This window comes from Streptopelia decaocto (genome assembly GCF_964273445.1).
Source record: "Streptopelia decaocto genome assembly, chromosome: 3".
Classification (NCBI taxonomy): Eukaryota; Metazoa; Chordata; class Aves; order Columbiformes; family Columbidae; genus Streptopelia; species Streptopelia decaocto.
Genome location: NC_138656.1, coordinates 59,619,999 through 59,644,500, shown reverse-complemented (window position 1 = coordinate 59,644,500; position 24,502 = coordinate 59,619,999). Strand labels below are relative to the sequence as shown.

The window sequence follows — 24,502 nt, the reverse complement described above, 5'->3', positions numbered from 1 at the left end:
TGCAGTGAAGTTACAGCTGATTTACACCATTATAAACTAACATGAAAACTAATATGAAGCTTCAAAAAGGTACTGAATCCTGAAACTGTCTAATTTTAAACTAATTTTAAAATTATGCCCCTCTAGCTAGAAGTGACCTTCTGTAGGAATGACAATCTGTGAGAATAGAGTTGAGCCAAGTCAATCATCAACTTTGGACATTTTGTGAAACTGCCAGGGGAAATCTCTGGGCCTAATTCAGATATGATAATGCTGTAAATCACATATCAGATGCAATTTGGAAGAAGTCTTTTAAATGCCAAAGGTACACTGGTCAAGGCTGAGCTGTAGAGAAGGAATTATCTATTCAGGCAAGACAATGTAAACTGACTTTTGCTTTGTATGAGGTGGCTTTTTGTCTTTCCCTTCCTTTTCTAGTCCTTTCCATTTGCAAGTAATGTTCACTTGCATCAGTTCCATTACCAATATGCAACATTTTTGTTCAGATTGCTGCTAGAGCTGGCTTATTAAAGGCTCAGTCCTGCAGCTGCACCATGTGTGGAACTGCCATTGATTTCCCAAGCAGCACTTGCTGGTGAGCAGCACAGAGAATAAAGCAAATTAGAAAGGAAGGTTGCTGTCCCCGCTCTTTGGGCTGTACACGGGCAGTAAAGCATCTTATAATGGGGGCCAAAAATCTTTCTCTGGAAAGGACAATGTCCAAATTCTGCTGATAGTCGTAAGTAAGCTGAGGTGTGCAAGGAGTCCAGCAACACTGAGGTTGTTTTAAGACTATGGGAGGGAAGAATAGGGACTCACACAATGGGAATGACACGGATTGAGATAAAACTTAATGCCTGGAAATGAGGGGGACATTTGTGCTGAAAGATAAAGATGTTTAGAAAGAAGGGGCAAAATAACACAGACAATGACTGTGAAATAAGTCCTAATGAGAACCTTATTTTATAGGATAATGACAGGGTGGCTGATGAACTAGTAGTTCAGAGGGAGCCACGTGGTGCTGTGCAGAGCTGGCAGCACTACTGTGTGATGCCTAAAACTGCTGCTGATGTAAACACCAATGACCTATTTTAAGACACACATGGAAAGAGAATCACTACTGCAAAAGGATGCAAAAACCATATTGGCATTGACAGATCAAAACGGTGAAATGGTGTTAATTGGATTTTTTTTATAAGGGTTTTCTAGATGTCTAGGTTGTAAACATAATGTTTGGGGGACCAAATGAGTAAAGAAGAAAATAAAACCCAATAGATGAAAGGAAGAATAAAGATCAGGTGAGAGTGAGTTTTGTATTTTACAAAGCTGAAAGACGAATACAAGAGGTGGCACCAATGTCACAAATTTGTTAGAATACAGTAAATCCTCATTTTGTGTACGTTAAAAGCCTGTGCAAGTCATATTTACTGTGCAAGGCAAATTGGTTTCTAATTTAGATCCTGGACTTGAAAATACAGATAGATATATGCATAATATTTAGTCTTAGGTATCTTCAGATGTGTCTCCAAAACTCTACTACTACTGTTAGGAATTTTAAAAGTATTTTTTCCTCTAACGGCACTCAAAAAGAGAGGATGGGTTAGATCGCAGTGCTTCTCAATAGCCTCAGTGCAATTATGTGATTTGGATACTTCCAAACCAGTTGGAGTATGAGGAATTGCTGAACCATGGAAAAATCAACAGTTTAGCACCCTGCTTGGAATCAGAGAGAACAATTCTACTTCACTCAGATACTCTGAAGTTGTCATCAGCCAACCTGTAATGTCTGTGTTTCTATAGCATTGCAAGACACAATACTAGTTACTGTTTACCTTATTAATTATTTTTTTCTTTGGCTATTAGTTCTGTTCTCCGAGCCCAAAATGTATTTTGCTACAAATCAGGGTTATCTGTGGGTTATCTCAGGTAAAACTTTTTGAATTAAAGATGTAGGAACAAACTTATGTGGCAGTGATTTCCACTTGTGTAGTAGCTTGCATGCAAGGATCTAATACAATCTATTAAGCAAGTTCAACATCAAGCAGCAATGAACTGCAAAGAGCACATTGTACTCATTATTTGCAAGGGCAAACTGAGACATAAAGTGTTACGTGTTAACACACAATAAATAATGACTTGCCCAAGGTCATACAGGCCGGAACAAGATGTGCTCAGATTATTTTCTGCTTTAATTTTGGTATGCTTCCTTTATACATGACGACCAGAGTTGCATGCTTAGAGTGAAGGGGAGGTCCAACTCACAAAAATGGTCATTGTCTTTACATAATGTATATGCCTCCACTTTCTGCAAAGGGTTTGTATCAGTTGTGAAATTCATAGGACCTGTCTAGTCAGCTTGAATAAAGATGGTCTAAAAACCAAACTGCTTTGCACGAAGGAAGGCTAAGTTAGGTAAATTACAGGACTGGAGAGCCTAAATTTTAGCCAGTATAAACTAACCTTCCCTGTACAAAAGAACTGTAATTCACATGGCGGAAAATTGAAATTCTGATTTTTTGTTAAATTGATAAGCTATCTGTGAGATCTCTGAGCCATTTTGGGGGTTGTGAATATGTCAACCCACACAGGACAATGTAAATAAAATTCCAGGGCTGTCATATTGTTGTTCTAATGGATAACAATTATTACCTTTTCTCACTTTGTTTTTTTTTTTTTTTTTCTTCTCTTCTCGTCATTTGGTCTCCCACCTGCCTTCCGTGTCTTGTAAGATCACCAGTGGGCAAATCCCCCAGAGCCACCTTCCTGTTGCATTCTTGTACCCTCCTGGCACAGCAAGCGCCTGCTTTCTGATTGGCTTTTTAGTGTCAGCTTCTATGCTGTAAATCTTTTCTCACTAGGAGATTGGCTAGCAGAGCAGGCTGGAACGATAGTCTCTATTTGTAAGTCTGTGGACTGTTTCACCAACCAGAATGAAAAAAAAATCTCTGTAGTCCTATTCTTTCTCACTTACTTGCCAGTCACAACAAGGAGAAGCTACTGGAGGGCACACTGGGCAGTGTCTCCCCAAGAAACCTCCTATGTGCCATCTAAGAGCAAACAAGGAGAACATACAGTTCCTTTAAGTCTGGCTTGCTCTATCTTGTCTTTCATGTCACCAACTAATGCTCGACTAGCTGGGTCCTTGTGAAGCTTTATCAATTTCAAAGTCCTGTTTTGTCATCTTGTTTCTTCCTAGACTGTCAGGTGTCAAGGATACCACAGGTTATCAATCTTCCAGGTAACCTTCATCAAAAAGTGGAAGAAGAGAGAAATGAAGCATTTCAGCATGATCATCCATCTCAGGCCAAAAAACGCTGAGGAATCATGAACCTGGTAACTGCTGGCACAAGCAGGTATAAGCTGGAAACTTGCCTTTCTAAAGGAAAGTATGAAACCCTTCCGATAACAACAGATGGTTTACTGGCAATCTGTATTGGTTGGGCTCTTAAATACTATCTACACCCATCTCTTCACTGTTTTAGCAGAATAACCAGAAAGACAAAAGTGTCTATATCCCTAAGATGTGGCATACATGAAAATGAAATATGCATATACTTAAGTTTCCTTAAAAAGTAATATGCAATTTCCTTACAATGAAAAAGGATGGCAAAAGCCACTGACCAAAAGCAGTTTGGAGCTGTTCATTTTTGTGGAGGGAAAAAAAAAAAAAAAAAAAAAGGAAAATGTTAGTCAATTAGATTTAGCAGAAAACATCTAACTCAGCTTTCATCTAGCTTCATTTCCTTTTCAGGTATTTAAAGGACACCTGCTACCAGGGTGATACACAAATCAAAACAAAACTAAAAAATAGGAAAGAAGACATTTTCAAGTCATTTCAACTTACTCTGTGGAAAAAAGTTCCATAAAGTTCCATTAAATTACATGTGTCCAGAGCACTTTTAGGCCCACTGACACTGGTGGGGTGACTTAGGGGAAACTGAAATAACTGTGTTAGAATATGAATACAGTTTTGGCATAAAGTATTGCCAGTGCTCCAAAGGGATCCCAATGGTATGGCTATACTAGGTAAGCCATCAGTCAGGCCTTGATTTTTGACTTGGACACCACTGGCCAAGCCGTTACCTAGGCCAGAACTAGACCCAGAGTATCACTGATCTAGATTTTGGTGATGAAGCTTATATGGGAAAATCACAGGTGAATAATAAACTTAATACCTGTTAATCTTCACAATTTATAAATCAAGATCACTGCCTTTTGAAAGCTAAATGTAAGAAAACCAAACAAAATGGAGAACGGACTTCCTGAACTTGGCTTATGCACCAGGATTTTCCTTGTTTTGCCTTATCTTCAATCATAGCCATGAAGGTACCATTCAGGGCAAAGCTGTTAGGTACAGAAAGACCTAGAGAGACCTGAAGGAGACAGAAGGAAGCAAAGTATTCTCCCTTTCTTTCTTAGGCCAAAATACTAATTGAGAGTTCAGCTTTGGAATTTAGAAGTGCTCTGCTTCATTGGTTTCTGTGGAGACAACCTCCCCTTCTAAATACAGCCCTTGGTAATAGAGCCTGGGGAAAAAACACACAGCCAAACTCAGGTACTCTATTAGAGGACTTCACCGCTTGTGATATTTACATGTAAAATGAACCATGTCAAAAAGACTCCTGGACTAGAAGGTCTGGACTAGAGGAACCAGAGTAAAGAGTCCCTGTGCATATTAACCTAATTTTTGTGATGGCATGTGGAATTGCTGAGTTGTAGTTCTTGCATTAGGTAAAGGCTCTGCTTCATAAGCATCCATCACTATTCACTCTGACTATGTTTCATTCCGTTAAAAGGTATGCAATAAATCAAATTAAAAGGCCGCCCTTCTTAACGACTTTAATCAATGAGAAATGCAGGGCTTCAGCTACACCTAGTGGACAAGCTCCGAGTATCGCAGCCTTTCTCAGCCACTCCGATGTTTAGCTGTCATGTTAAATTACTCCTGCCCTGTTTCAATATGTAAACTGTGAACTGACACGAAATCCCTTGAAGTAAGTACCAACAATTTAAACAGCTCTTTACAAAAACCTGTGTTATTATCTCTGCACTGCTGTCTTTCACGTAAAGCGTTTGATTAAAAAGCCAGGCGAGAGGTCCCCGTCTCAAAATATGAGAAAAGAAAGAGAAAAAGCAGCCACGGGATGGGACGGCGGCTGCCTTGCAGCACGTCCCCATCTGTGGAGCCAGGGACGGGGTGAAATGCCCGTCAGAGGTTGCTCTTGTCCTTATAGGGCAAAGTCACACACAAGGTGACTTGTGACAGACCAGCTGTCACCCTCCCCTGCCATCCTAGGGCATGGCTGCAATAAACCACCACACCGGCTGACGGGGCATCCCAAAGCGAACACACACCGCCTCAAAATGCTTTCAGTGGCTTGTTTTCACGCTGGTGAAAGTGAAGTGAGGGCAAGAGAAAATACGAGGTCTGTGGTGTGTCCTGGCCACTGAAAAATAAACCCGCCGGACGAGGCTGATACCGGATTACAGGAGGTTTAAAAAGAAGGAAGGTAGTTTTTAGAAGCAGGACCGAGCACAGGCTTCAAGTCTGTGTTTTGGATGTGATGGTTTCCAGTGTGGTGACTGACTGGAGATGGGACTGCTCCCTGTTTGTCGTGTCTGTCCCCAAGAGCAGAGCAGCCGGCACACAGGATCGCAGGCTTCATCGGCTCCATCCGATGGCAGCTTTGCTCACTTACCTCTGCCAGGGCAAATTCAGGTTCATGTTGTAAATAATGGTCTGTGAACATGTCACGTTTTCTCAGATTCTCCAGTTCTTCAGCGTATAATGTTTTGCCCTGTCAGACATGACAGCAAAAACCAAGCTGTTCCCATCACTCCACACAGACAGGCACCTGTGTATAGCTTGTGAGTTAGGGCTGGCTGCTTTTCAGACCTGTCCCCTAAAACCTTCTCAGAGATTATGGTAACTAATTCTGTTTTGCCTACTGCATCTCCATACCTGTGTTCATACCTTGCCCTTCATCTCCTTTTTGGAACATATCATAGCCTTACTGCAGCCTGCTGATAACCAACCCAGAAGCAACCCAAAATATAACTATTTAGCTTCTGTACAAAGCAGACGTGCAGAATCTTGGTGTCGTTTCCTATTGCTGGAAAATCCCAGGAAGCCATTCCTGCCTTTAAACACATACATTACTTCATACAAAGTTCATGGACAACATATAGCTGTATGATGTTTGTAGACACAGATAAAATCAATTATTAGACTAAATAACATAGCTGGAAGAAAACAGAAAACATTTTGAGTAACAAGCCCTTAAATACTTATCCCGGCAGAGAGAGAAAGTGAAATCTGAAATTCTCTGTGCTACTTCCATTTAAATAGCAGCAGATAAGACCTTTTATAGACTTTCAGAAACTTCACCCTCTCTTGCACAGTGCCCCAGCATGAGCAAAGCAGGCTGCAGTGGAAAAGTCACAGTGCAATTGTTAGGAGACTCTTGGTCAATACTGCATGCATATAGGTGCATCTTCGGCATCTTATTGGGATGAGAATCTGCTAAATATTTAGGGTCTGAGCTTAAGAAATGCTGTGTACTCACACTAGTAACTTCAGCCACAGTTTTAGGAGCTTGACACTTCTGAAAGTTTATTTTATTTTACTTTATTGCTGGTAAAATAAACACCACAATAGACAGAGATAACAAAATGGCCCAGTGGTAACAAAATGGCCCAGTGATAACAAAATGGTCCAGTGAAAGAAAAAGGTGAGAAAAGTGGTCAGCATTTTACAAAGCCTGACAAGCTAGAAAATCTTTTGCCTATTTTTAACACGGTAAATATGAGTCTTTCAAATTCTGTTTCAAGCTTGTGATCAAACTGCCCTCCTGTAATTTTTTAAGAGGGGGAAGGGCACAGCAGATGGAGAAGGACTTCAATACCTGAGCCATCTTTATTAAAAACCTGGTGTTGCAAATTTCTTTCTAAAATGAGCCAAACAGAATAACAGAGAGCTTACCATAACAGCAGCTTATCTGTTCAGTCATTTGATGTATCTCGTTATTGTTGCAGTTACTGCGACTCAGCTTTATCTTGTGCATTAACACAATAGTGGCACTATATTGAAATGTGTAAATACATTCTCAGAAACTATGTAAAATACCTCCTCTGTACTGACAAAATGATACACTTGGAATACATGAAACCCTGAGAAAATGCTGCTAACTTGGGTCCCAAACTCCTTTGATTCCTCATCCTAGTTATATTGGACATGCAGTGTTATCTGACAAATAGATTTGTCCTGACTATTTAAAAAATACTTTGTCTTATCATTTAAACAGCTCCTGTCAATGTTACTTAGTCCTTGTTCACGCTGCTATCCCTATGAGTGATGATACAAAAATAGATCAGGTTAAGGTCGGTGTGTGTAGCCCAGATCTGTAACACTGGCATTTCTCATTCCTGTCTGTGGTAGCACCGCAGCAAGTATTTTAGAGGAAATTAAGGCTTCAAAATGCATAGCTGTTGGGCCAGGGACAAGAGCTGCTTTTTCTGACTTAATTTCCCTTCCCTTCATGCCCGTGCCCACTCTGGTTTTGGTAAGGCTTCTAATGCAAGGGGGTATCAGTCTCTTGGGTACCAGCTCACACATTAAGCGCTGCTGTGCTGCACAGGCAGGAGGCAGGGGAGGCAGAAGGCAGGAGGAACAGGTCAGGAACAGGATGGCTCCTATAGCAAGACGTTGACACAGAAGCTACCCATGCCCTGGGGAAGTGTTATGTGGCTCCACAGACATGTGCCATAGCCTTCAGCTTAACAGCAGCGATGCATCGGTCTTCATATCCAACTTCTCTAGCAGATCTGGAGTGTGGAAAACATCTCCTGGGAGAGAAAAGTTTAAAAAAACAAACAAAAAAAAAAAGAGTAAGTAAAAAAAGAAACAAATGAAAGGAACTCTGCAAATCCAGATGTTGGAATTTTCCAATCTCTGTAGCAAGACAAGATAAGTAGGGGATAATCCTCGTTTATATAACTTTTTTTTTTTCTTTTTTAATAAAACCTGAGACCAACAGGCGTGTTTTCACAAAGGTTCGCCGAGGAATTTCAGGAGGCCCCGCACCCCTGGAGCTACCATGCCGTGCGGGGCCGTGCGGCCAGGATGCGGGGCAGCGCCGCCGCCCGCGGGCACCACCGCCCGCCCGCGCCTCCGGAGCGCCTCGGGCAGGGCTGTGACGGGCACCGGCTCCCTTCGCTGTGGGCTGCGACCCACCGCTCCTTCCCGCACACCTCGCACAGCCCAACACCGCAGCGCGGACGGAACTCCCCGGCCCGAGAGGCCCCTCCCGGGCCCCGCGGGCCCCTTCGCCCCCCGCACCCGGCGGCGGCTGCGCGGAGCCCGGAGGGCGGTGGCAGGGAGCGCGGCCGCCCACACGGGGGAGCCGTGGCGCCGCCGGCCTCCCGGCGCAGGTGGCTGCGGCAGCCGCACCGGGCCGGGCCTCTCGCAGCGCTCCCGGCCCCGGCGTGCAGCGGTGGGCCCCCGTGGGTGAGAGGGCAACTGCCCCCCCTGCGCCGCCCGCCCCAGCGCCCACCCGTGCATTCTTTATTCCCAGGGAAAAAGGCAGAGGATTGCGTTAATCGGCGCCTAATTTTCCACCGAGCGCGTCTTGCGTGGCGGGGCGGCTTAAGGCTGATCTGCCTTCCAAATAAAGCAGGGCGTCTATTTACGGCCGCGGCTTAAAGAGGAGCAGATCTCATGTACCGTGTTGGAAGTTCTTGAAAAACAGCCAAAGTACTGAGGTCAAGTTTCCTGCGCTGAGAGCAACTTCATGGGATGCAACACGGCAACGTCCTTCGCAAGGATCTGGCGGTTGCTGGAAAACTGGGTCACTCTGCATTTTCCACTAATCTCTGGGTTCAAATAATAAATGACTTGAGTGTATTTCTAAACAGTGTGGAGGCTAGAGAGGATCTGCTTGAAGGCCTGTTACTGCTTCAGCAGTGGGAGCATTGCCAAGGGGTTCACATCGGGAAGATGAGGGTCAGGCCCCCAATATTGCTTGGTGGATGGCAATTATGAATAGGAAAATACGTAGTTGTGCTGCCAACTGGGATCTGACTCCTCACTAGAAATTAAGGGACAGGGTAGGCAATATGATTGTTTTGCAAATTCCCTGGAGTGTGCTTTTAAGAGATGGTAAAAATCCTTGATGATGCCTTGCTCAAAGCCAGTGCTTTCAGTAGCTGCTCTTGTTTAGAGGCAGCAGCTCTTCAGGAGTTTCACAAGGAGTTGTATGCAAATATACTCTACCAGAGTGCCCGTGAAATGGTCTATTCTTGGAAAAACTTATACAGAAGGATTTAATGTTGACAGACTTAAGCAGTGATGTCTCAACTGTGAAGAATCTGTTGTTTAACCAACTTCATGAAGCAAAGTGCTTTTCAAGGCAAGAGTATTCCCTTTTGGTTTAGATGATCATGGAGGCTATGCAATTTGGTATGCACATAATTTGATAGTCTGTTTTATAAGAAGTTGATTAGAATCAGAAAAATCAAAGAGGGCAATGCAATGTGTACAGATCAAACAGCCTTACAGTGGGAAAAGGACTTACATAGTGGCAAGTTGGGCAATGGCTCTTTAAAACTACAGCAGTATTCTCCTAAACACCCTTTTACATTATTGGTGAGTTGATAAGTTATGATTCACTGCCACTTGATGTTAAATTTACTGTCACAAAACATTAGCAAACACTTGCTGAAACCAAACAGTAGTTTTTTTTAAATTCTTGGGTGCTGTGAGTTGTCTAAGACCAGGCTGTTATCGCCTGCAGAGAGCACTTTATCATTGGGTTTTCCCAGAAGTGTACACTTCCTTTTTCTAGTTTTGCTAATACTTTAATACAAGCATTTTTTTTTTAATATTCATAAAACATATTAGCTGCCTCACATCTGTAATACAAAGAAGGCCAAGTATCACTTTTCTCACCACCTGGGGCAATTTTAGCAATAGTAATCAGTTTAATTTCCCAGCTTGATGGAAAACACTGTTATTTACACTTCCATTGTGTGGTGATATCTTCGTCCATTTATGTGCCCAGGTTTAAAATTTAACTACATCCACCATACTGTTTTTCTTCCTAATAAATTCAGATGAGGCTGGAAAAGTAGGCAAAAAGCATGGTGGTGTCGCTCCTGTATTTAACTTGGGAAGCGCGGCTAAATGGGATTACATGTATTATTAGGGTCCTGATCCGGCAGTCCTCACCCAAGTAATAACTTAGATGGGAACTTTGCCAAAGGCTGAGTGGGGGCAGAAGGCTGCAACAGTTGGCACTAAAGGAGAGAGATGTCAATTGCCTTGTAATAATGGGCATTTTTCCACCAAATATTAAAGTAGACCTGTATGGATTTGTCTCAGCGTCTTTAGTTGGTGGCAATTTCTGGGAGAGAGAGGTAAGAGATGTACCATGGTGGAGTATTTTTGGGATACATGCCCCTTCTTCTAAGGCACTGGAAATGAAACACGGTTCTGGTGAAGGCAGATCTGGATTGATGCAGCAATTTCCCGTGTTAACCATGTGAGGTGAGAGGGGCGGACCAGACCCACCACCCTCCCCAAGTTCCAAGTACTTGCATGTTAAGCGCTTGGTCATTTACACAGCTCTTTCAGGTGAGATAATAAATATACAAAAAACAAAGTCTACTATATAAATGAAAGAAGATGTATAAAATTACAAGTTTAATAGATAAATATAATAAATACTTTATGCATCATAACTCTGGACAACTACATTTAAAGCAAGTATGTTGGCAAGTCACAAAAAAGTTGCGCCTTGGCAACTTTATTTTTCATAAAACCACACTGACAGGCATATTACAATGTTATGTATGAGGCTTTATGCTGTAATTATGTTCAAATCCCGCTCACCTACCGAGTTCACCATGACATATATATGGGTGTAGTGTACTTTCTATTTTGGAATGTCTTTTTGCACACCAACACGGTTGTACAGATAGATGTTCTACTTACCAGGGACAGTGGGGAATTGTTTTGAAGAAAAATACTGGTAAATGACTTCTAGAAAAACTAAAGCATTTCTTAACTTTTTATTGACATTGGCAAATTAAAATAGAATAAATTAACAATATTTTCTCAAAAAAATGTTTTGTACAAAAATACTGTCAAAATTTCCTGAAAAGCTTTCAACACAGTAGTATATTTTCATGTACTGAATAAACTATATTAGCACAGTGTCAAAATGCTGAAGACAGAAACAAAATAATAATTAAAAAAAAAAATCTGTGAAATGGTTGCCACTAGTCAACATTCCATCCACACCATATTATTGTCTGTACATATGGGGGAGGGGGAATGGGTAGCAGACTTTTAAGTAACAGTATTACTTTTCGTGATCTGGAAAGGTTTGGCCCACATCTGTTAAGCTTCCAGTTTAAGCGTATTCAAAAAAAAAAAAAAAAATTAGTCTGCACTGCAATGCATAGTTAAAAATTAAGCAAGATGGCAGCATTTGTGCAGTAGGATCTGCCCTTCAAAGTTCATGCAACCAACTAATGCAATTTTTTCCCCTGTTCACTCAGAATTTGAATGCAGTTCAAGTAATTGGAAATAATCGTTTACAAAATCCACAAGATTAAGCAATTTGCCAAGATTAATATCTAACAGTTCAGCACTGTGGGAATTATGGGCACGTTACTGCGAGGAAATTAAAAGAGGAGGGGAGGGGGGCGACCAACAAAAAAAGGCAGAGTTCGCTAGAAATTATTACTACGGGAGGGGACATGAATGTCAAAGCTACAAAAAAAGTGGCAGCGATTTAAGAAAAAAAAAAATATACAAGCGCATAGTTGACTCTGCTTTCCAGATTCTCACCTTTTCAAGCCCTGAAAAGTGAGACACCGTGTCTAGGGGAATGTTTTCATTCGCACCGATAGAAAGTCCTTTGTTTGTTTTAAATGAATCAGCAGCTTACCCTGCTGGGCTGCTGTTTGCAAACGAAGTCTGTCATGAAGTCAAACTCGTTCTGTCCCAACCACAGCTCGGGAAGCTCCTTGATGCGATCCAACCCCATTTCGATGACTAAGGACATGAGGACCTCCTCGTCGATGAAGTCAGTGTCTATGACATTGGGCGGCAGCATTGCCGCGGGGACGTGGGGGACGGCGGGCGGCAAGCCGCTGCCACCGCCGCCGTGCTTGGGGTTGCAGTCCCTGAAATGCTGCTGCTGGCTGCTGCCGTTGAGCTGGTGGCTGCCGGGGTGCAAGTCCGGCATGTAGTGGCTGTGGGGGTAAGGGTGGTGGCTGAAGTACTGGTTGTTCAGCTTCTGGAGCTGCATGCTGGCGCTCAGCTGCCCTCCCGGGCTGGCGACGGGGGGCGCCATGAACTGGGAGCCGCTGAAGCGGGCGGGGGGCGGCATGCTGCCGGCCGGGTGCCCTCCGCTCACGCTGCCCGGCCCCATGGCGTGCCTCACCCCGCTGCTCGCGTTCATATTCCCAGCTCCGTAATGTATATGGTCGCCCATGAGGGCGCTGAAGGCGTGCTGCTGCGGCGGCTGCTGCTGCTGGTGGTGGTGATGGGGGGTGGGAAACTGCCCCATGCCCATCCGATGCGCGGGGTGGTGGTGAAGCCCGCCGGATCCGTCGGGGAATCGCCCGTGGTTCATGGCCATCATGTGGTCTGCCATTGCCCACCTGGAAAGTCAGCGTGCCAATACATTAGGAAAATACACCCTCGGACATCCAGCAGCCCTCGCCCGGACCGGCTGCATCTACCCGGCCCTGGGAGAAACGACCTGGCTGATCCCGCCGTCCTCTCTTCCACTGGGGAAGCGAGAAAAAAAAAAAAAAAAAAAAAAAAAAAAAAGAAATATCCTACCGAGTACAAAGGAAAAAATAAAAGGGGAGCCTGCGGTACGAAAATCCCAGTCCCTCCGCTAATCCGGGAAGCAACACGCCTTCCCACTCCAACTTGTGCATACCTATCAGCGGAAAGGGTTGCATACGGCAACAGCCGCCTCCTCCCCGCACGTTCAAAACGCGCCCGAGCCCCCCGGCTTCGCCAGGGAAGGCAGCGGATTTCCACGGCACACTCGCTAACTTGCGGGGAACAAGCAAAGAATCGGCAAGTCCCACCTAGCTGCTGTCAAGCAACTTTCGGACTGAAGTCCGAATTTTGGTAAAAATACAGTAATGCACAGATACGGAGGCAAAGCCAGGCAGCTGAGAAATACCTTTCCTCGCGTGTTTAAACAGTCACATTTTTTCCTGTTGCACACAAAAGGGACACCCGGCACCAGCCACAAGAACCGCCGCACTCACCTACCGGCTTCTTTCTTCTTTTGCTTCAAAGGTGGCGGTGAAATCAGTCAGTAAAAGTCACCCAGCATAGAGAGGGCTTCCCCGGCTCTCTCCTCGGCGCTTACGTGACGGTGCTGTGATCGCTGCCGCAGCCCCAGAGCTGTTTTTCACTCCTCTGCGAGGCTCATCGGCACTTGCCAACAATGAGCTGTGTTTCTTACCCAGCTTTGGCCACAGCTAATATAGGATTTCAGAAGGGAGGAGCAAAACCCTTACAGGCAACCAGAAGTAAAACCTGGAGCAAGCGAGGGGAAAAAAAAAAAAAAAAAAGAGAGAGAGAGAGAAAAAAACCCACAGCACCCAGCGCGCACACACACGCGCACGCACAGGGCACACGCGCGCAGGGGGACACGCGTGAAGGGGCCAAACGAGTCTGGCAGGCATCCAAGCACCCCGCTCCTCACGGCTGGGCGACACGTGTGTCCCTCGTCCCTTGCGCCGCGCTCCGCGCCTGCCGCGGGAACAAAGCGGAGCTTGGCGGAGGGGCGGCAGAGAGCGGCGCCCCGCGCTGCCGCTCACCGGCCTTCCTCCGGCGCGGCCGCGGAGGAGGGCGCCGTTCGCTACCCACGGCCCCGGCCTCGGCCGGCTCGGCTCAGGCATCGCCGGCCTCCCTCGCGTCCCGTCCGCTCGTGTTGCTGCAGCGCGGCTGCCGCGGACACGCGTGGAGCTGGGCGCTCCGGCAGCACTGCCCAGAAGGAGGAGGTCCGCCCCTCCGGCGCTGCCGCGGTACAGGTAGCTGGTTCCGCCGGCGTGGGACCCCGGACCTGCGTGGGCGCCCACGGGGCCGACCCCACTCCCGGAGACGAGATCCGAGATCCACCTTTTTCCACAGACATGGGCGCCGCATGCGGGAGGTGTGCGTGGGGATGCCGGCATACTGTTCCCCACCTTCCCACCTCCCTCCACTCCCTCCTCGGGGTGTATAGGGCCACCTGGGGTGTATAGCCACCTGGGGTATATAGGGCAAGTGCCCACCCACTCTTGCCCTTGGCCGGTGTGGTGGGGTTTATTAGCATTATTTATGATTGTTGCTCTTGGAATGGCAAAGAAAAACAGAACCTGCAGAGCACGGGTGGGTACACGCTGTGCACAGGCGATGGGCCTGGCTGGGCATGTCCCCTGTCACCTCGCAGCACCACCCCAGCAGTGCCATGCGTTTGCAAGCCCCCCATGCCCACGAGACCAGCACTCCTGCCTCTTGCTCCAGATTGGGCAGCTCCTTTCGAAGGGCACTCGTCCTGCAGTAGCAGGGAAGTGCTGAGGGACCAGGGAAAGCCTGACGTGGGGAAGCTGTGGATGGTGACCTGTTTTCAACAGTGCCTTGGCCTGGCTTTCTGCTCACCCCGTCCACTTTCCCTGTCTCAGCTGCCCATGGGCATGCCGAGAGGGTAGTGGTAGGCAGGACACCCTCGCCAAACTCCTCTTTTGAGGTTAGAATGACCATCATGTAGGCTGAGCTTGGGTTTCTGCTCCTTCATGCACTCCACAAGGATGTAGTGATGCAGGAGGTCCTCCTTGCGTGGGGCACAGGAGAGGGCAAATTGGATGCTTCAAGATGCTGTCCATGTGGCAGCCCTCTTGCCCCCTTTTGGGTGGGCTAGACCCTTACTTGGCTGCAGTGAACTATGAAGGTGAAACTGAAAGTAGGGTTAGCTCCACCTCATCTCCCCCTGGGATGGAGGCAGAGCTGGGTGACTGGGTACAGTGAGGTGTGGTGGATGAGAGGAGAAGGGCAATTCCCTGTGTGGCTAGTGCAAGACTTAGCAAAGCCATGCAGTCAGGCGGCAGTGGGTGGGCACATATAAAATGCCAGAAAAATGCCCTGCTGACACCTGAGCTGTGAGGGACAGCAGGGATGGAATCAACCTTGAGTTACCTTGAGGAAGTGAGCTCATCCTGCAGCTCCATTTCCTGCAGCAATTAAGAAAGGTGCCCACCACGATTTCATGTTTTTGCCTTCAAATGTGTGTGAGTAGGTGGACGTCTGGGAGTTGCCTTGGAATCAGGACCTCCAGTCTGGCCAGGGATGGTCAGAAAAGTGACAGTCCCTTTCTGGAGAGTTTTTCTTCTTGTGGTCATGCAGGTTTTGTAGAGCGAAACAATGAATAATAAGAAGATCCTGTTCCATTTGGCAAGTAGTCAGCTGAGTATCATGACAAGTGGTTTGTTTAATGTCACATATCCATGGTGATACTGGTATGCCTTTTTGCTTTCCACTGCCTTAAGTTTGTGATCCTTTTTAAAGCCAAGCACACATCATATCACCGCCCTGCAAATGCCCTTTCCTATTTTTGACTTTCAGATGCTGGAAGCTGCCAGCTTGCCAAAATGAGTTATGGAGAATTGGCATGAGACTGCCAGAAGCAATAGCAGGGAAGTTGCAGCCTCCCTGGCACCTCGCTCGTTCAAGACGTATCTTCAGGTATTTACAGCCCATATACAAAGAATTAGGCAGGATGGAGCTTTCTTCATCAAGGGTTGCAATGGGGTCCAGATAAGGTTCAGTAAAGCGGTGCCAAAAAAGCCAAGTTTTTCATTGTTTATGGCCATAGCAAAGTGGGAACACAATCAGTTGCTTTCCAGGAAATGGTGGGAAGACTGGTGACAGGCAGCTAAGAGAATGCAGGACAAAGCATGAGCCCATCACCACAGAGCTAGGAGGAAGCCTGGGATCTCAGCTGTTTGCCTCTCCTGACCTAAGGCACAGTTATTTAAATAAATATTTTCACTCTTATTCTTCAAAGTCTTCTGCATACCCGAGTTGGTTCTTCAGTCAAACAGCAAGAAAGCGGGGCACTGCGTATTGGGAGAATGCCGAAGACGTCAGTGGAGGGAATGAAAGCAGCAGGTTTGCAGAGTTGCTGCTGAGTGAAGAATCTGAGTAGAGTTGAAAGCAGAACGTGACTGCTACGCCCATCTAGGAAGAATAACTGAGAAATATCAAACGCGATGACAACAGAAAAGAAGGGAAAAGATGGATCCTCATTTGGGTGTTAACATTTCGGATCAGAAGGCCAGGCAGGCACTCGGGCTGGGTTTTGGATGCAGACACTGGAGTGTCTGGAGAGTGTTGTGAAAGGAAGGAAAGGAAAATCAAAAAGGAGAATTGCAGATGGTGTTTTTCCAGGTATTTACTGGAAATGCTCAAGCTGGCTGAATACTTGTATTTCCAGGGGTATATCACAGGAACAAGATACACAGGGCAGTGGATTTCAGGGGGACTTGGATCTCTAAGTCCTTTTTTGCAACTCTGAAAATATAATCCCTAATTCTCTGTAACTTGTCTCTCTCAGATCACCCTGGAGGTGAGTTTCTATGTGTTCCCTCCCACGCTGACACAAAGCAGTCAGGAAAACTCAGTTCAGGATATCTGCAAGGGTTATCTGGTAGGAAATTTTATATTAGAATGATATCCTGGAAGAAATGCCCTTTCTGTAGAAATTATTAAGCTTTTCTATAGAGAATACAAGCCATGATTTTCTGGCTGCTCTCGCTTCTGACCTCCTCATAGCTTCCTTCAATCCCACCCTTTCCCGAGGCACCTGGCACTTGGGAGGGAAGAGGGAACTGTGGTGCAGGAGGCCCCCAGCTCTTTGCTTTACTGGCACCAAGCTGGATGGCAGCCACTGGTTTCATTGCCCACCCCGAGGAAAAGCGATGAACATGACAGGTTTGTTCCAGATGGGCACACAAGAAGAAGACAAAACTGTTTGGATCTCTCAACATGCACTACTCCCCCCCCGCCCTGAATTCCCTTTGTGAGAAGAACAGTAAGGATTTTGTTTGTTTTTTTGTGGGTTTTTTTTGCCTGTGGGGTGAAAACACAGGTTTTTTTACTAGGAGGGAGTTCTGTTTTCTGAGATGCTTTACTGAGAGACCAATTATTCTTACATGGGGGGAAAGAGTGGCCACAAGATTAGCCACGGATCTGGGCATGAGTTCCTCTGAGTATTCAGGTGGGAAGGAATAACCTTGGCAAATCTGACTGTTTGAACAGCATTGAAGCCCAGACCATGGCAGAAAACACAGGATTAACTCAGTTCAATTAGTTCAATACCAGGCACAGGCTTCCTGAAGCCATCACAGCTCCCCTCTGCCCGTCCAGACACCAGCCAGGTGTTCCCCAGCGCTGAGCATCTGCCCTCCCATTGCAACAGTGTGCTGTCCTCGGGAAAGCCACCGCTCAGTGAGGTAGTGCACCTGACACAGGGGTAGGCAGCCGAAATGTGGGAGGGATGACCCACTGGGGATTTCTTTCAGTGGTGGTGCATGTTATAAGGAGTTACTGGAGGGAGCAAACCCGTACTGCGTTCCTCACAGCTGCCTAGTGTGGGAGAGTTGGTGGAAATGCAGAGAGACAGCGCATGTGCTAGATAGTCAGCATTAGTCAGCATTAGACAGTCCATTAGTCAGCACAGGACTAATTTTTTCTTTGCCAGGTTTCACAAGGTAATCCATTGCCTTGCTGACTGAAAGTGGTTACTCTGCTGAGGATGGGGGTTGCCAGTGTATTTGTTAGCAATAAATCTTTATGAAAAGCAAAGAGTTACCCACAGCAAGGAACTTCCTGAAGCATTTGGGGGTATGTTACAGAAGGACAGGGAACTGCTTGAAAGAGTCCAGCATAGGGCAATAAAGATGATTAAGGGAGTGGAGCATCTCCCTTATGAGAAAAGGCTGAGGGAGCTGGGTCTCTTTAGCTTGGAGAAGAGGAGACTGAGGGGTGACCTCATTAATGTTCATAAATATGTAAAGGGTGAGTGTCACGAGGGTGAGTGTCTTCTCGGTGACAACCAATTATAGGACAAGGGGCAATGGGTACAAACTGGAACACAGGAGGTTCCACTTAAATATGAGACGAAACTTCTTCACAGTGAGGGTGACAGAACACTGGAACAGGCTGCCCAGGGGGGTTGTGGAGTTTCCTTCTCTGGAGACATTCAAAACCCACCTGAACACATTCCTGTGTGGCCTCATCTAGGTGTTCCTGCTCTGGCAGGGGGATTGGACTAGATGATCTTTGAGGTCCCTTCCAATGCCTAACATTATGTGATTCTGTGTGATTTCATGTGCTTTCATCCCTTATTGGTGTCCAGGAACCAAAGATGTACCAATCAAATTGCTGTTCTAAATTAAGGAACACAGGCTATGCAAATTGTGTTCCTTTCTCTTCACCCGTCTTTTCCTGTTTGTTTAGATGGCTCAAGATAGTAATATGTCAGTATATTTTATATTGGCAATAATTAATGTGGCTTTGCACTCTTCCTCTGCATAGTCTTATTCGTGTGAGAAAGTCTTGGGAAGGGTGACAAGCTCCATTGCTTTGCTGTTGTGCCCTCTCAGCACAGTGCTTCAAGCCTGTGTGATCACAACTGAGGTTCTTCCTTATGTGCAATTTCACTGCAAGGTATATTCTTTTAAAAAGTAACTCCGTAAAAATGGGAATACTTATTAAGAACATAATTTCTTGAAGAGGTTCAAGAGGATGTAAATATACATAAATATACATAAGTAAACCATTAATCAAGTATCGCTTCATTTGTATTCTGCTACACATGGACCTTTTTGCTATTCGTCACTTTTGGGTATCAGTGGGAACCAGAAATAACAAAAGGAAAATGCCCAGTTGCCTTTGAGAAAGTGCTAGTAGCTTCTGCAGTAAACCAAATAACACCAGATTCAAATAGAGCACAGAGAGGGAAAGCAGTCACCAGCTAGGCTGGACAAACAAGATTTTGTTGTTTGGGGACCGAGCCAAGTAATAATAATACTGTTTTGGGTCAACAAAGACTTTTTAAAGAATTTCAGGTAGGATGAAATGTTTTATTTAATTAAAAATTATTAGAAAGCAAAGTACATACTTCTAAGTATGTATTAGACCCGGATGATTACATCCAAAATGTTAGTTGCATATATTCTGTAATTAATTGAACTGGCAGTTGACAAGTAATTTATTTGAAGTCCACTGAATAATTGAAGCTTATTATTAGAATGAATTGGAATGCTCCAAAAAAGAAAGATTTATGATTACAAATATAGGCCCCAATCCAGGATACATTTCTACACACGATTAACAGTGACATTTTTTAGGCAGATAATTTCACACAGTACCCTACTCTCTTGTATCTGCACACAAATACTCTATTTTAAATCACTGAGGCTATGCAGGTACTTCTCAGTATGAGTAAGGCTGAACAAAATCTTAACTTCTCAAACCACCAGCTGATCAAAATGACACAACTTATATCCAAGAATGGTCTGTACTTGGGACTGGATTTCAAGGTGGTCACATCTTTACAGCACAAGAATCCACTTGAGACACTGATGTGTGTGTGTCTGGCCTGGAATTTAATAATACCCAATCTAGAATGTAATTATATTATTTGATTGATTAAGTCTACATTTTCCCTTTGCAGTTCCAATATTTCTCACGTGAACAAAATGTTAGTAAAGTTAACATAATGGTAATGTAAGAGAAACGTTCTGTTGCTGTACTGAATGTCCATTTAGATTTTGGTAGGCACATACTTTGGACATGCTTATTGGACCAAATGGTATCATATGCAGCAGAATCTTTCTAAATCACATGAGAAGTGCTGACTTCCATGGGACCCTACAAGGCATCAGTGTACAGCAAACAGGTGTGTGCCAAAAACAGTGTAGTTCTTCAGTATAATTATTGTGGCCATTAAGCCTTCTCCAGTATCCCTGCCACTTTGAATTTTATTTAAATAAAGAGGGAAGCAGTTTAATCGTCCTCATGATGATAAAGGGTTACAAGCAGCTGTGGTCACGTGTCACGCGCTGTCAGCAGACAGTTGCAGTTTCAGTTATATTTTCTCCTTTGATTTGATTATGTTTTTCTCCTAAATCAAATAATTGTAATGTGTGTACGGTGTGGTAATGGCAGCAGCATTCATTCCAGGCCTTTATGAATATGCTGTGGGTCCAGGAGAATTTGCAAGCAGTAAACCTCATCTCGTTCAGCATTTCAGGCAATGTATTTTGCTTACACCTTCTCCAGTGTGGTTTCCTTTTGCAAGTATGAAGGTTCTGGGAATCATTCCAGTCTGAGCTGTCTTTTCAGTAGATTTTCACTGCATTTCTGTAGTTGAGAACCTGTAACCCTTCCTACTGCAAACCTCGATTTTGAGGCTTTACATTTCAAGTTGGGTCTCATCTCAATCCAGTACTTCACATTGTCTTTCTCTGGAACACTGATATGTTATCTTTGTTCTCTGTGGCAAGGGTTAATCTCACTCAGACAGGCCATTCTCAGTGTAGAAGATTCCTATCTCTGCTTCTCCCTTCCTGAGCGCTTGCTGCAGAGGGAGCTTGCTGCTGTCCCTCTCAAGATGAGTTACACACTTTCTATGTGGATTACTTCCTGTTTTCTCTCAGACTTTCATTTTGTTTTGCACCAGCCATGTGTTTTTTTCCACTAGTGTAAGTAGCTGTTTCGTTGGGCCATGGGATTCGGAAACAACAGATGCGATTTCACTAAGTTTCAGGGTGTGCTCTGAAATGTGTGCAGTAAGTCAGTTGCAGCCCTTAAAAAATAATGAAATGTAAGCAAAATAAGTGTAAATTGTTCAAAATAATTTATATTTCCTGAAACTAGTTAAAACTCAAGTTTTGTGGCCCTTACTTGGAAACATGAAGATAAACCCTGTTGTCTTATCAGACATATCTTTGTGAGTGCTGCAAAACTATGACACACTGATTTTTGCAATTGATTAATTTCAGTTGAAGTTGTTTTTAGGAAGGCACAACAGATGTATGTGATTTTTCACACTTTGCTGTTCTTGTGTGTCAGTCTGATGATATCATACTCAAGCACTAATAATACTACTACTTGCCTTTTACATAAATTAGCACTTTACAGCTTCAGAGCATAATACCAACATTACCTAATTACTCTAGAATTGAGCATCCACTCTTTTCCTTTTAAAGGAGAAGCTGATGGGCTTACATGGTGGTATGTAATCAGAAAAGAAAATACCTTATTTAACAGCCTATGTAGTGGTCTCATCAACAGGCCAGGAGCCAGGGTATTTGTTCTCCTCCATCTCTCAATTCCAGCAATGTAATGAAAATCAGACTTAGGCACCCAAATTCCTTTCTCCTTGTGACAGTCTCACACAGACCTCAGTTTCTCTTTCTGTAAAATGGATAAAAACCCTGATACTCTCCTCCTCAAAAGTGCCCAGCAGAGATATTTTTGGCTGAACGCCTAAGTATCATTACTGTGGCCACTGATGCTTGATCTCAAAAAGGTTTTAAAGCTATCCTAGTTTTCTGCTTGTGTTTCAGATCATGAGTGGGACCCTGGTCACCTTAGTGTGGGTAGAAAGAGTCATTATCATCATCAAGTTAAATGGAGGAAAGTTCCAACCTGTCACTTTTAATCTGACACAAAAGGTCCTTTCCAATAACCTCCTGGCAGTGGCTCCTTGCAGCGCTCACTTGCACCCAAGCAACAGGACAAAATCATATAATCACAGAACAGTTTGGGTTGTAAGGAACCTTAAAAGGTTGTTTAGTTCAACCCCCCTGCAATGAGCAGGGACATCTTCAACTAGATCAGGTTGCTCCCCTCTCTTCTCTGCCTTCCCTGCATCCTAAATATTCCACTCTCACCACTTCTTACCAATTACCTCTGCAAGACTTTTTGGAGGTTCTTGCGTCCTTTCGGCTCCAGGATGACTCATCCCTGCAAACTTTCAATCTTCATAGCTTTTGCCCAGGAAGATCACTGCAATTTTCCTTCCAAATAGCCCATTTCCTGCAGCTACATTAAACACCCCCCACCAAATCTCTCACTGGGTGAACAGCAGTGGTCCAACAACTTATTATCCATCACAGTGAAGTTATGTTCTTTGACAACAACTTCTTTGCATAACCACAACACAACTTCTTTCTTCTCTCCAGACTCTGACACCCCAATAAACCATTTCTATTCATGAAGAAAATGTTAAATCCAACACTTTAACTCACTCTAGTGCCCATGCACAATAAAACAAATATCCTATATTTTGAACTGGAATGGAAGGTCTTCAGCAATAGCAAGAATGCGATTAAGTGCTCTTACATCCATCTGAAATTGTCTTCAAGATCTTTAGCAATATACTTCCTCCAAGTGTAAGGTTGGCGTACCTTTCTACCTTCTGAGGTTGCTGGTCTTCCAGTCCTCCCTGCAAGTCCCATGCTGGGGTAGAAAGAGGATTATTACTACTCATAAACATGTACATATAGCTTTTAGTCCTCCAAGAATGAGAAATATCCACTACTCTGTATTTTCATTTACAGATTTTCAAAAAGTCTTCACATTTAAGGACAAAACTCCTGCCAGTTTGCAGTGTTTTATGAACATTTCATTCATTGTCTTTTGTTTATAAATTCTCAAGGCTAGTTGATTGCTCAAGAATATTTATGTTGCTTGTGGAATAGAACAAACAGCTCTGTGACTAATACTGGCTTAAATTCAGTGTATAGCTCTGATTAATGCTATTTTTAACTGTAATATAAAGCTCATTGCTGCTCATGTATTATGGCTAGCTATCCCTGGCTCAGTTTTTGTTAGTGCAGCACAAGGGAACTTGATTTCAGAAAGAACAAATAGCTAAAAGGATATCTGAAATTCAGTCACATGTATTTTGCCTGAAGATAGGTATTCATAGCACAGAAAAAGCTGCTGGTACACTAAGTTCAGTATCTGCCTACTCGCAGTGCCAACACTAACATCTTCTAAGGAACTCATAATGCATCAGGCATTCAACAACACTATACCTGGGGAAGGATTCCCTTGTGGCCATACAACTGAGAAGACAAACCTCTAATATAAAGCATCTTGCCAGTTATATCATCACTGATGGAGACATAAATCTGAGGGATTTCTGTCTTAACCCTGCTGAATTTTGAACACTGGAAGTTGAAGGCTCTTGTCATTTTTATTTTCTGTACCACAACTGATGAAATGGTACGTCCCTGGCTTGTATAATCAGTTCTACTGATTACAGCAGTTAATGGACTGATTCAATTTACATGAGCTGAAAAGACTGGGTTTCCTTTTTTTTTTTTTTTTTTTTCCAATGTATGTTTAAGCCTTCTCTGTTTTGGTGGTAAATCAAGCTATTTACCTTAGTAACAGTTTATGACCAGTTTTTTACAGATTAGTTATATGCTGCATTGATATGTCCTTTGGCATATTTCCTTACTATTGAACAACGTACATAAACATGCCACGTGTCATGTCTGGTCTGTCCTTCATTGCATGAACTTTATCTTTAAAAGCCATCATTCTGCTCAGTTGAGGTGTTGAGAGCCCAGGATTCACTGTAGTCAGTAACAGGGGAGATAACTTGGCACTTGGCAGGACAGACCTCTACAAGGTTGTTCGGTTTATTCTGTAGGCAGGTTTCTCTTTGGCATCCCTCTAAGGCTGCTGAACTGAAACTATCAGTTTTTATATAATCATATTACAATATTTTCTGTCATCCATTTTTTTAATTACAGCTTATTTTCTGTGTTCGACCACTGTGGCACACTGAGCCGACATCTTCATTAAGCTGTCCGTGCTGATGCCTCAATCTTTTTTGTTGAAAGGTTACAATTAATTCAGAACCCATCTGTGTATATGAGTAGTTTAAATCATGCCTTCCAAGGGACGCTACTCTCCACTTACCTACACCGCATTCCCTCTGCAGATGCATTACTCAGTTACTTAGTGTTGTCAAGGCTTATTGAGGTGCCTCAAGATCCACCAGCGTTGTCTTGCCTGCCACTCTTACGTATCCAGCCTTTCTAGTAGGTCCTCAATAAGTACATTAAACAGTGCCACTGTTTGTATTGATCCTTGAGGCACCCCACGACTTAAATGCTGTGAAGAGAACCGAGCAATTATTCCTGCTCTGCCCCTGCCTGCTATCCCCTAACTGGATTTGCATCCACGACTGGCAGGATGTTACCACCTCTTCTCCTCCTGGCAACTGACTGTCCTTAGTAGCCCTTTGTGAACAGCCTTTATTCAAAGCCTTTTGACTGTTTAAATAACTTCCTCTGCTTCCCCATTTTGCTATTGCTTCACAAAATTGCACAAAATCCAGAGATCTGACATCAAAGCCCTCTTTCTTCTCACAAACTTTTGTTTGTTGACCCCGAAGTTTTTCTTGCTATAAGTTGTTATTTT

At 44.2% G+C, this 24,502-nt stretch overlaps 1 protein-coding gene across 2 annotated transcripts; it reads right to left on the bottom strand.

The window, feature by feature from the left end:
- Window positions 1–11,033: 11,033 nt before the first annotated feature.
- CITED2 (Cbp/p300 interacting transactivator with Glu/Asp rich carboxy-terminal domain 2) lies at window positions 11,034–13,450 on the bottom strand. 2 transcript variants are annotated; one of them, XM_082048169.1, is made up of 2 exons: window positions 13,276–13,450; window positions 11,034–12,648 (listed from the first exon to the last, which is right to left on the bottom strand). In XM_082048169.1, the coding sequence occupies exon 2, from the start codon at window positions 12,639–12,641 to the stop codon at window positions 11,919–11,921; it is 723 nt and encodes a 240-aa protein (XP_081904295.1). In that variant the 5' UTR covers window positions 12,642–12,648; window positions 13,276–13,450; the 3' UTR covers window positions 11,034–11,918. The 2 variants fall into 2 exon arrangements, with proteins under 2 accessions (XP_081904295.1, XP_081904296.1); XM_082048170.1 differs by having other exon boundaries at window positions 13,280–13,450.
- Between the last annotated feature and the right edge of the window lie 11,052 nt (window positions 13,451–24,502).

Bases quoted from the DNA above. Each gene is read 5' to 3' on its own strand.
- CITED2 (XM_082048169.1), bottom strand. From the start codon at position 12,641: ATGGCAGACCACATGATGGCCATGAACCACGGGCGATTCCCCGACGGA.